Here is a 13,183-nt window from a genome sequence, read left to right on the forward strand (position 1 = left end):
CCCGTTTGATCACATAGCCACTTTCAAGACCACCATGCATCTTCAAGGGGTGCCTGACGAGATAATGTGTAGAGCCTTCCCTACCACCCTTAAGGGTTCAGCGTAAGTTTGGTTTAGCAAAATACCTCCAAATTCGGTGAGTTCTTTTGAAGAGTTGAGTAAGTTATTTATCAACAATTTCATTGGAGGACAAAGGCACAAGCGTTCCTCGTCCAGTTTGTTAATGATAGAGCAGGGAGAGAACGAGAGCCTTCGGTCGTTTATCACTCGTTTTAACAGAGAAGCTCTCAGTGTGGATGAAGCAGATGATAAGCTTCTACTGGCAGCCTTCCACAACGGGGTGAATTCGGATCTGTTTATACACAAGCTCTATGAAAAAGAGCCCCAGTCCATGGCCGAACTCGTCCATTCGGCTCAGAATTTTATGAACGCAGAAGATGCAATCATTGCTAAGAAGAGGAAGAGGTCCGAGAGAATGGATGCAAATCCCAGTCGTCATCACGAGCAAGGTACTCGTCCAAAGAAGGGACGGACGGAAAAAAGGAGAAACCGAGAAAGTAAGAAGCCAGGCCCTTCAGTACGGAACCAGCAGTATACCCCTTTAAACGCCCCGCTTGAGCAAGTCCTTATGCAAATCAAGGATGATCCTTCCCTGAAATGGCCGGAGAAAATGAAGGGTGATCCCAACAAGCGCAACAGGAACAAGTATTGTCGCTTCCATAGGGATCATGGTCATGACACGGACGAGTGTTTTGACTTGAAGCAACAAATTGAAAATCTCATAAGGCAAGGGAAGTTGAGGGGTTTCCTTGGACGAGACTAGAGGGACGAGAAACAGAAGGGAAAGATGGAAGAATCATCGCGACCACCACTCAGGGAGATAAGAGTCATCATTGGGGGAAGTTCAACTGGCCAGTCGTCCAAGTCCAAGAAAGCATACTTGAAGGTAGTACAGAGCGTCCAGCTTTCTGGACGATCACCGAGAGTAAGGTCTTCGGACAAGCGGGCAATCACTTTCACGGACAAGGATGCTGATAGAATTCATCACCCTCATGATGATGCCCTCGTCATCTCCCTACTAATTGCAAACTACACAACCAGAAGAGTGCTTGTGGACAATGGAAGCTCAACAGACATTTTATACTATCCAGCTTTTCAGCAGATGAGATTAGGATGAGACCAGCTCCGTCCAGTGAACTCCCCCTAGTAGGTTTTGGTGGGATGAAGGTGCAACCAGTGGGTATCATTTCCTTATCCGTGGTAGTGGGGGCATATCCACGATAAATTACCAAGGATGTGAACTTCCTTGTGGTAGATTGTCCATCCTCCTACAATGCCATCATTGGGAGACCAACTTTGAATAGTTGGAAAGCTGTTACCTCTACTTACCATTTATCAGTCAAGTTTCCAACAGAACACGGGGTAGGACAGGTACAAGGTGACCAACTGGCAGCAAGAGAATGTTACTTAGCCATGCTGGCCATGGATGAACAAGTTCAAGCAATGAATATTGAAGAAAAGAAGGTTGCAGCAAAGCCTACTGAAGCATTGGAAGATATTTCCTTGGATGAAGATAACCCTGAGAGGTGTACCAGGGTTGGAGCAGATTTAGAAGAGAAGATTAAAAAAGACCTCGTCCAATTTTTGAAGAAAAACATCGATGTGTTTGCGTGGAGTCACGAGGATATGCGGGTATAGACCCTAGTGTCATTACCCACCGTTTGAATGTATGTCCTTCCTCCAAGCCTGTGCGGCAAAAGAAGAGGGTGTTTGCCCCTGAGAGAGATAGTGGAATCAAGGACGAGGTCCAAAAGCTGATGGTAGCAAAGTTCATTCGGGAAGTGTACTACCTGGATTGGTTGGCCAATGTAGTAATGGTCAAAAAAGCGAATGGCAAGTGAAGAATGTGCGTGGACTTCACTGATCTGAACAAGGCTTGCCCCAAGGATAGCTATCCGCTACCATGCATTGACCAGTTAGTAGACTCAACTGCAGGCCACAAATTGCTTAGCTTCATGGATGCCTTTTTAGGATACAATTAGATAAGAATGGACGAGGCTAACCAAGAGAAGACATCTTTTGTCACCAGTCAAGGCTTATTCTGCTATAAGGTGATGCCGTTTGGTTTAAAGAACGCAGGGGCGACATATCAGAGGTTGGTCAACCACATGTTTCGTCCGCAGATTAGGCGGAATGTGGAAGTCTATGTAGATGACATGCTGGTGAAAAGTCAAGACAAAGGAAGACATCTAGACGACCTGCAGGAGACATTTGAGACATTGAGGTAGTATCACTTGAAGCTGAATCCTAGCAAATGTGCCTTTGGAGTATCATCAGGGAAATTCCTTGGCTTTATGGTATCCCACAGGGGAATTGAAGCGAATCCAGATAAAATTCAAGCAATATTGGACATGAAGCCACCGCAAAATACCAAGGAAATCCAATCCCTCACTAGACGAGTTGCTGTGCTTAATAGGTTTGTCTCTAAAGCTACTGATAAATGTTTGCCATTTTTTAAGGTTCTCAAAAAAGCATTCGAATGGACCGACGAGTGTTAGAGAGCTTTCGAAGATTTGAAGGTATACCTTACCATGGCACCGCTACTGAGTCCATCAGTGGAAGGAGAGGAATTATATTTGTACCTAGCAGTAACCCCGCATGCCGTGAGCTCAGCATTGATAAGAGAGGAAGATAAAGTGCAAAGACCTGTGTACTATACAAGCAAGGTATTGAAAGGAGCGGAAGGACGGTATCCACAAATGGAGAAATTGGCCTTCGCACTAATCACAGCTTCAAGGAAGCTGAGGCATTATTTCCAGGCACATGTCATTAATGTTATGACAGATCATCCGCTCAAAAAGGCAATGAATAGGCTGGAAGCTGCAGGACGATTAATCCAGTGAGCTGTGGAGCTAAGTGAGTTCGATATCAGGTATCAACCAAGGCATGCCATAAAAGCTCAAGCCCTAGCAGATTTTATTGCGGAGTTCACCCCAAGTCATAATGAGACAGAAGACAGTAAGAGGTGGATCATCCACGTGGATGGTTCGTCTACACGGCATGTAGGAGGAATTGGTGTGGTCCTGCAATCCCCAGAGGGAGATAAACTGAAACATAAAGTCCGTCTACAGTACCAAGCGACAAACAATGAAGTCGAATATGAAGCCCTCCTCAAAGGGCTAGAATTAGCAAAGTCCGTGGAAGCCAAGTCCATATGTGTCATGGGGGATTCCCAACTGATCATGGGGCAAGTGAATGGGACGTATGAAGCGAAGGAAGAACGAATGAAGAAATAACTTGGTAGGGTGATGCGCCTTGTGAAAAGGTTTGAAAAAGCTGACTTCGTTCAAATCCCAAGGGAGGAGAACGTGGAAGCTGATACTATAGCAAAAGAGGCCTCAGCAGATGAATCATTAGAGAAGTTAGATGAAGTTCAATATATGCCAAGTATAGATGTCCAGGAAGTACAGCAGGTGGATAACAGAGAAAATTGGATGACTCCCATTATATCATACTTGAAAGATGGACGACTACCAGAAGAGAAGGACGAGGCCAGAAAGGTGAGGGTGAGATCAGCTAGATATGTCCTTATGAATGAAGTGTTATACAAGAGGGGTTTCTCTCAACCTTACCTTAGATGCTTAGCTCCGGACGAAGCAAACTACGTGCTGAGAGAAGTTCATGAAGGGGCATGTGGCAATCATTCAGGAGCAAGATCACTTGTCCACAAGGTCGTCCGTGCAGGGTATTACTGGCCGAACATGCAAGCTGATGCTAAAGCATACGTTAAAGTCTGCGACCAATGCCAGCGATTTAGCAACGTCCCCAGGCAACCATCGGAATACCTCACCCCAATGGTGGCACCGTGGCCCTTCGCACAATGGGGACTGGACATTTTGGGTCCTTTCCCTTTGGGAATAAGGCAGATGAAGTTTCTAGTGGTGGGCATCGATTACTTCACCAAATGGGTAGAGGCAGAACCGTTGGCAAATATCACACAACAGAATGTGAAAAACTTCGTGTGGAAGAACATTGTATGCAGATTTGGAGTGCCGAAGGTATTGGTGTCTGACAACGGACGACAATTTGACAATGCACTCTTCAAGGACTTCTGCTTACATTTTGGAATTCAGAACCATTACTCCTCGCCTACACACCCCCAAGCCAACGGCCAGGCTGAAGTTGCAAACCGATCCTTGTTGAAAATCATCAAGACTCGGCTTGAGGGGGCAAAAGGAGTATGGCCAGATGAATTACCAGGAGTTTTATGGGCATATAAGACCACAGTGAGGACCCCTACAGGGGAGACTCCTTTCAAGTTAGCCTATGGAAGTGATGCAGTCATACCTGCAGAAGTACATATGGCTAATCACAGGGTGATGATGTATCAAGACAAGGATAATGAGGATCAGCTTCGTCTAAACCTCGATCTAATAGACGAGGTAAGGACAAACGCAGAACACAGGGCAGCAAAGTATAAGAACCCCATGGCTAGGCAGTATGATGCGATGGTGAAGCCTAGGCGTTTCAGCATAGGAGATCTAGTCCTGAGAAAGGTCTCTTTGTCAACCAAGAACCCAGCACATGGGAAGTTGGGCCCAAACTGGGAAGGACCCTATAGAGTTATCAACTGTAAAAGGCAAGGATCCTACTACCTGGAGGCCCTGGACGGGAGAAAGTTGGAACATCCTTGGAATGTGGAGCACCTGAAGAGGTACTACCAGTAAGAGTGAACCCATGGACGAGACTGGGTCTTATCTGTCTACTAACGTACTACTATGTATGATGCTGTTTATGTTTGATACTACTATGTTTGGTGTTGCTTGTGTGTGGAGTTTGAAACTATGATTTTATTACCTATTATAGTTGTGTTATGGACAAAGTCATGAAGTATGTATTTATTAAATAAAAAGGCATCAGTGTGCATATGTCTTGTCTATAAACAATATTTATGTTATGTACAAAATGTTTGTGTGAATTCTCCATGATATTGTCGTCCAAGTCAATCCTCAAGAGGGTTGAAAGATCCAAGACGAATAAAATCTCTGGACGCAAAGATGTAACGTCTAAATTTTCTTGAATAAAGCAAGGAAAAACCACGTCCACACTCGTCCAACTCATGGACGAGGCGGAGCCAACTGAAACAATCCAAACTTTGGATGAGAGAAAAAGTTGGCAAAATAAGTAAGATGGTAAGTAAAATTAGTTTGCAAGTCCTAAGACGAATCAAGCTAATTAAAAATACTACCTATTAAGACGAGTTAGACTACATGAAAAATATGTATTCTCGACATGGACGAGCTAAAGCTGGAGTTAAAATAGCTTAGCAGCATTCATCCATGCAAAGAAAATGAAATCACTTGTCCATGCAAAGAAAATAAAACTTCATTCAAAGGGAGGACATCCTACGTCCAAAAACCCATGATTAGTTTGAAAAGCAGAAATAGTATACTTAAAAAACCCGTCCTAAAACCATGGACGAGTATAATGTATTCTAGTTACATAAAGAAGGTCCAAAAACAAAGGACCAAATATAAAACCAAGAAAAAAGGAGAAAGAAAGCCACTAAGGTTAAAAGTCTCGTCCTAAGAAGGTGGAGCATTCACAACTGGTACATCCTGAGGCTGGGTACTAGCGTCGTCTTCCACGTTGACGTCATCAGAGCTAGTTTGGAGAAGAGAGCTTATGGCAGCAGCAAGATTAAGCTTGATTGCGCTAAAGTCAACTTCAGGGAAGTTCTCAATAGCGTCCATTCTGAAGTCTTCAAAACCAGCTGCATAATTGCGATCCAAAGTGTCTGTATATGCTTTGGACGACTTGAACTCAGCCACAGCGTCCTCTTTTGCCTTGGAGAGACGAGCATTCAATTCATCGTTCATCTTCTGCAAATGATCAATGCGCGTATCCTTCTCCACTGCATCCGTCCTTAGCTCCTCAATCAGCTTGTTACGTTCCTTAATCTCGTTCTTAGCCTTTTCAGCAGCCCCAGCCCATTTTTTACTGTCAGCATTCACCTGCTGAATCCTCGTCTCCAACAAGACTCTCCTCTTGTCCAGCTCTGTTGCCTGTCTAGACGCTGCTATAAACTTCGACATGGCCTATGAATAGACAAAGCAACATAGAATGATTAAATAAGGAAAAGTTGCTAACTGAACAAGGACGAGAGATACTGACATACCTTGAAGAGGTCATGGACGCCTGAATGCTCAAATTCCTTCAAGCCCATGTTATAGCACATGCTTATATCCTCGTCCTTGACGGCTATCTGGAAACGTTCCCAAGCCAGGTCTTCGTTCTCAATAATGTTCGTAAAAGGCTGGGACGAGCCAGGCGTGGTAGACTTGGCCAAAAGAGTTCTGGGCGGAGTCTTGGACGGAGTGGACTCAACTGGAGTGGACGAGTCCACATCAACTATCTGGACGGCAGGCTGGGACTGGGGAGGTTTGGACTTGACCACCTTGGATGAGCTTTGTTTAACCCTTTTGTCTCTACGACTGGGGAGCCCTTCCAAGTCAATGTTCTTTGGCAAGAACTTCCTTTTGTCCCCAGCCGATGGACGTGTCTGACCCTCAGGACGATCCTGGGCCTGACCCTCAGGACGTTTTCCCTCTCCTGCAATCTCCTTCCCTTTGTTCTCTTTCATTGTTGACATTCCTAAGACGAGATGAACAAGTTAGGAATGTATACATAAAAAAGAAAAAGAAAATGAGGTTTAGCTAAAAACTTACTTTTTCGCACAGTAACTTCGTGGGCGATAGCTTCGTCTGAAGGCTCAGGACCTAAACCCCACTTGGCTAGACGTCTAAGCATGACAAGAGAACGAAAGCTCCTGTCTGTGTGTAGACGAGCCCTGTGGACGCGGTCACGGTGAAATTTGCTCAAGGACGGACGTTTGGCAGCTACAACACAATGAACAAACAAAGGTTAGAAATTGTAAATATACCAAATAGAAGTAAGAATAAAAATAAATAAGGGGAAGGGACGTACCTTCTGGACAAAGGTTCCCTAGGTCCCCAGTGTAAGGGGGAAAGGGATCCCTGCCAACGTCCACAGGATTCCCTGCCCAGAAGCCTGAAACAAAAATGAACTCCGTCTTCCATTTCCTATCAGACGAAGCTAGGGACTTGATCAACCTACAATCATTCCCCCTAGCAGTAAACTGATAAAAACTTTCAGATTGACTTATGGCAGAAGGTTTATAACAATAAAGGAACTCGTCCACTGTAAGAGGACGGTCCCCACCAAAAACTTCCCTCCACAAAATTTGCATGGAGATAATTAATCTCCATGCGTTAGGATTGAATTGACAAACACCTAAACCCAACTTGACTAATAACTCTCTAGCAAAGGCATTTAAAGGAAACCTAAGGCCACCTAAGAAGTAAGATTCATAGACGCCTATTCCAAAACGGGGCTCACAACACCACTCTCCACGGACGGGCAGCCTAGGGTTAAACTTGTCTGGGATTTGATACCAGGATTTAAGGCTACTTAACCTTTGTTCGTCCGTCTTCGAATGGAAGCCTACAGTGCAACTGAAGACGGTTTCTACCTCGTCCGTGGGATTGGACGGAGAACCAACTTGAGAGCCAGAAGCTCTCCTAAGCTATTCTTGGACGACCTCAATAGGGAGCCCAGGGGCCCCAGAAGAGTAGTTCTCGTCCGTGCTTCCTCCACTCTCATCACTAGCGCTGCTAGAGTTAGACCTATCACTAGTATCCTCATAGTACACGTCTATAGCCTTATTAAGGCTATCAGTAGACGAGGAAGCAACAGACATCTCTAACAAGAAACTTAAAACCTAAAGACGAGGAGAAGAAGAGTACCTGGCTCTAGACGGAAGAAGACTCTAGACGCAGAGGAACTCCTAGACGAGGCTCTAGACGACGGATGTCAAGGAAGAAAATCTCCGGAATGAGAGGGGTTAAGGGAGGCATTCCACTATTTATAGGATGCTGACCTGGGTAATCGAAACGACCCAACTAATACGAATGCGACACGTGGCATCTACCTCGGAAATATAAATCGACGAAATCAGTCGCCAATAAAAAAATGACACGTGGTGCAGTAATTATTAACCAATTATACATGACCAATGACGTTCAACCCTTTGGACGACTCACATGGACGAGGGGGCAACTGATGGTGTCACAAATAATCCAAGTCCATAACTCGTCCATATGTCTCGTCCAACGAAAGAAGCTACAATAGATGGAGAAAATTGCGAGCGTACTGGCGAACCTCGTCCATATATGGATGAGCAATAGCTCATGAAATCTACTCATCATTGATGAAGGACAAGCCTTCCAAGATGGTCTCGTCCATCTTCTACTAAAAGTGGACGAGCTCATCGTGGAGGTCTCGTCCATCCTTACTAAGGATGGACGAGTTCATCGGCCCGTCCGACCTAGGTAACTTCCACAGCGGTTATGGACGTTACCCCCAATTCTCTGGAGTCCTCGACATTGGGAACGGTTACTAAACAGATAACCGTTCCACACACACACTATATAAGGCTTCTTCGATGAAGGGTAAGGGGGTCAGACATTTTCACTTTTGAGAGAATACTCCTTCGTTACAGAGAGTTCAAAGTAACTAACTTAATCATCGGAGGATTTTTGGCCGGTCCCCTCTGATTTTGTGTTCTTTGTATTACAGGAGATAGCCCAAAGATCAACGTTCGAGTCTTGTCAACCCACTGATATCCAAGGAATCATCAATTAGAAACCATGTATAAATTTCGTGAACAAGTTTCTAATCCTCAGCTAGCTACATTCGTAGCTTTAGCACAGCTTAATGTTCAGTTGAGGAAAACTGGAACTCCAAAGAACCACTAACCTCGATAATGCCTCGAACCCCTGCTTCCTCTATGGTCTCCCGTGAAGCCGCCTCTATTTTTGATTCATCTGTTTCCCAACCTCCCTGGGAATTACATACATGTTAGTTTGATAGTAATTTTATTTAAAATTAATTAAGACAACAAGCACATCATAATAACATTCACTAAATAGTTAAAACGGTTGGGTCTCCAATAATATTATCACAAATATTAACAATTCAAAATAGCAATCACACATGAATACAAAAATTTACGTGAAAATCTTTTTTCTTTGAAGGGAAAAATCAGGGACAAATTCCAAATAATTTCACTATTATCAAATCAATTATAATAATTTTTATATATGCCTCACAGCTAAAGAAAAAAATCTCTCATATTTTTCTTTACTCTCACACACACAAATTATTTTTCTTAAAAACAGCCCTTCTTTCTCTTTATTCTTCAATTTGTGGCGCCGTTCTTCTTTTTCTTTTCACTGTACAGCACCTACCATTCTTTTTCTTATGCGGCACACACCAAAAAAAAAAAAAAAAAATCACATATAATCATTATTTAAATAACCCTAGCCGCCACACCATCCTTGTATCACACAAACTCCTACTCAAATTCAAATTAGAACTCATGAGGTCTTCAATTTCTAATAGGGGTCTTAAACTACATGGCTCTCTTGCCACATTATCGGGCTAGACCCACAACAAAAACAATACGAGTACCTTTGGGAACAACATCCCTTTGCCTTTTTGAGAACTTATGACAAGAACTAGAGTGTGCAACCAACCTGCCAACTCGTCAAAATCGATCCGATTCAACCCAACTCGCCGGATTGGGTCGGTTTTTAGGGCTTGGTAGGTTGAGTTAGGTTATAAAATTTTTTTTGATGGCGGGTCGAGTTGGATTCGGGTCATAAAATTCCAAACCCGACCGAATTCACTCATATATTTAAAATATATTATATAATTAATATTTTTTTTTAAATAACCAGTTTTTTCTATTCTATATAAAAGTTAATTAGTTCACACAAACCCTAGTAAATTACTATTGTTGTTTAGTCATTAGTGTTGTTTGTCTTTGAGGAGTTACATTGATACTAATCTTTGGATTTTTTTTTTTTTTTTTTTTGCTCAATTTAATAATAATAGTAATAAAAAAATTTCCCAAGCCATGGGTTATGTGATGGGTTGGGTTGGATTGAATTTTTTTTAACTCACCATGATGGGTTGGGTCAAAAAGTCCTCTTAACCCGACCCATACACACCCCTAACAAAAACTTCTAAATCTCCTGCATCTTCAATGGAAGTCTGGTTTGTAATCTTGTATCTGTATGGTATGTATCTATACAACACAAAAGAGTATGGTACATTTTAGCTACTAAGAACATACATTCGTTGACTCATGAACAAAGCTTCAATATTTACTAGATAGGATTCACTTCATAATTAATTCCTCTTTTAACATTTAAATCATTGAAAGTAGGAGTATAATTTTGTAGAGTAAAATTTTATTTCTAGGAATTTTAATTCTTTGACGCTACCAATTGATATTCAAGAACTTTTTTGTTTCACTTAAAACAAAATATAAGGCCAATCATTTGTAATTATGGATTTATTTCAGAATGCATTATCTTACGAGACAGTTTTATAGAACACCTCTTTCACAGTACATGAGTTCTATTAGCCTGAACTCAATCAAATATGAAACCAAAGTCTCACAATACAATTTCATTAGATTCTTTGTTTTTATTTAATGTCAATTATAAAATTGAGTCTTGACCTCATGGATCGGAAGTTACAAATATAAGTCATAAATTTAAATTCAAAAACTATAAATTAAGTATGTACTTTATAATATGGACTCTGGTGTGGGTTAAAAAAAATAAAGAAAAAAAAATTTGGGAAGGAAAAAGAAGTTTCCTTACGTCATGATTTCGTATGATATTAGAGTTTAAATTTAATCAAGTTATGGTGTAAAATATTGGTTTACATTCTTCATGTAGGACATGATTTATCATTTAATTTTTTTAATTTAATAATTTTAGTATTTTTATGTAATGATGTAGGATATAATCTACAATTTAATAATTTTATTATTTTAATGTAATTTTTTTATTTTAGGTTTAGGATATTTATTTTCTTGTTTTTAAGTGCTTTTAATATTCTTTAATCAAATTACGGCATTATACACTTTCTTAGTTGCTCTAGATTTTCTTTTTATTATTTAAATGCATTGTAACTTCCAAAGGCAATTCAGTTTTGAGATTAATAAAAATTCAAACTTTTGTCTATTTATTACAGTGATTTTCAAGTCATTGCTTATTATATTATTATCTGAAAAGTCACGACTTTAAATCTCAACCACTCCCTACAACAAACTAATATGATCAAATGATGCAACTAGCTTGTAAGGGAATGGGATGCAGACCGTATGGCTCAAAATAGTAATAAGGTGATACATATACCAAAATTAGAATTGTGATTTTTATTTTTTAAGAGTTTCAACAATTCATCTTATGGCATCTACTCTGATGATAACTATTTATCATCAGATTAAGATATATATATATATATATATATAATTACAAACGGTTGGAATATCTAATTCCATGGGGGTTTCCTATTACAAGATTTCTGAGGGGTATTGTAATAAGGAACTCAGGAGGTCTAATAGTTTAACCTAAAAAATTAGCCTGCTGAAGAATGGGATTTGAGCTTCCTTATATAGGTTGAAGGGAGCTTTGGATCCTCTGCCTTGATTGCTGAAATTCTGGAGGGTGAATTGCTTTTACTGAAGGTGAAAACTTTTTCCACCGATAGCAAACAGTAACTCTGGAAAGTAGCATCGAGTACTGTTCATGAATAGTAACTTTTACTATTCATGAATAGTGTTGTCTTATGTCTGTTTGTGGCTGCCGTAGCCCTAGAAGTGTTCATGAACTGTTCATGAATAGTCTTCTGTTTGGTGGTATTGTTCTGAATAGTGACTGGTGCTATCCAGAAGGATTTAATCATCATCCAAATTGAATCCTTCATAAGGGAATTGAGTTTACCCTGACATAGGATCTTGAGAGTCTTGGAATGGGTCAAATGGATAATGGCTGGTTAAAGCTGCTGAAGAGGTAGGAGAAACCTTTTCTTCTTCCTCTAATTGCTCTAACTGGAGGAGCAATTGTAAAGCAAGATCTTTTAATTCTCTGCTAGATTTTCCGGCAACCTGGACGGAGTTTAGACTGGACTGAGACCTTGATTTTTGAACAATAGCTCTTGGTACTAGAGGAGGGAAACCCTTATTGAGCTGACTGATGACCGGATCAATCTTAAGGCTATCCCACCATTTAACTGAGAATTTAATATGTATCATAAGCATCAGACGGATATCCATCATAGGGATCCTATGGTGGATTATAGTTACAATCATGCTCATGATAAATAGTATATTGGTTGCAGAATCCACAGTATACTAGTAGTTCATATTTTGGGTTTCTTGTGATGAACTGCCTGGGATTATTGTAACCAATTCTTTGGACATTGGGGATGGAAGTGGAGTAAGGCCTGGTGGTAAATACTGAAATTTTGCCTGTATTTCCTATGAAATGATAGTTTTTCCATAGGTCTTGAATGGTATCAAGAATTTCATTGTTGAAGTAATTCCTCCAGCAATCTATGAGAGCATAAGGATCTCTGTAGGTCAAATAGGAATCTCCTTCATACCAAGGGCCTTGGTGAGAGTACCCATTAATGAGTACTAGATGTCTGGAAGGCTGGACAGTCATCCAATTGTTTCTTTCCCATTGTGGGATCGTGCTCTAGCATCTAATAGAAACAAAAGGACTCTTGATTAGTGCAACAGCCTGTTGGATGATCTAGGGAAACTGGCTAATCTGGTTATAGCTTGTTAACTTGATTAATCTGATAAAGCCATATTCAAACATTTGTGAAAGCCATCTAAGATCCCTGTCTGTGCCATCTGTTCCATCTTCATAATTAATTAGAAGACCAGGAAACGAATGCTTCTTTTCATACACTCTGAGACTGCTCCCAAAGTGTTCTTCCTAAGTAGCTTGAACAAAGATGTCGCCTGTATCATCTGAGTTTGCAGGATCTGGGATGGTGGTAGTGACCAATATGTTGAAATGTTCGAACCATTGGTCAAAGTATTCAAACATTGCCTTGCTTCCTAAAATACTAATTTGTATTTCAGATGGCAAGTTGGTAATAGCACTTCTTAGCTGGGTCTGGGTCTTAAGACTTAGTCTAGCATAATTAGTGCCCATAGTAGTCATTTTATCCTTTGAATGGATATCCTCTTTGCCAAAGAGTTGACTTATGAGAGCTTCATTTCTTGCTTCAA

The 13,183-nt window shown here is 41.0% G+C and overlaps 2 protein-coding genes across 2 annotated transcripts; both read left to right on the forward strand.

The window, feature by feature from the left end:
• Positions 1–223: 223 nt before the first annotated feature.
• On the forward strand, positions 224–823 carry LOC115967400. Its single transcript, XM_031086490.1, has one exon. It carries the CDS (start codon positions 224–226, stop codon positions 821–823), a length of 600 nt encoding a protein of 199 aa, XP_030942350.1.
• A 1,225-nt stretch (positions 824–2,048) lies between these two features.
• Positions 2,049–3,296, forward strand: LOC115967409. The gene is made up of 2 exons (XM_031086502.1): positions 2,049–2,284; positions 2,933–3,296. Exons 1-2 carry the CDS (start codon positions 2,049–2,051, stop codon positions 3,294–3,296), a joined length of 600 nt encoding a protein of 199 aa, XP_030942362.1.
• Positions 3,297–13,183: the final 9,887 nt, after the last annotated feature.

Source organism: Quercus lobata, chromosome 2 (assembly GCF_001633185.2).
Source record: "Quercus lobata isolate SW786 chromosome 2, ValleyOak3.0 Primary Assembly, whole genome shotgun sequence".
Taxonomy (NCBI): Eukaryota; Viridiplantae; Streptophyta; class Magnoliopsida; order Fagales; family Fagaceae; genus Quercus; species Quercus lobata.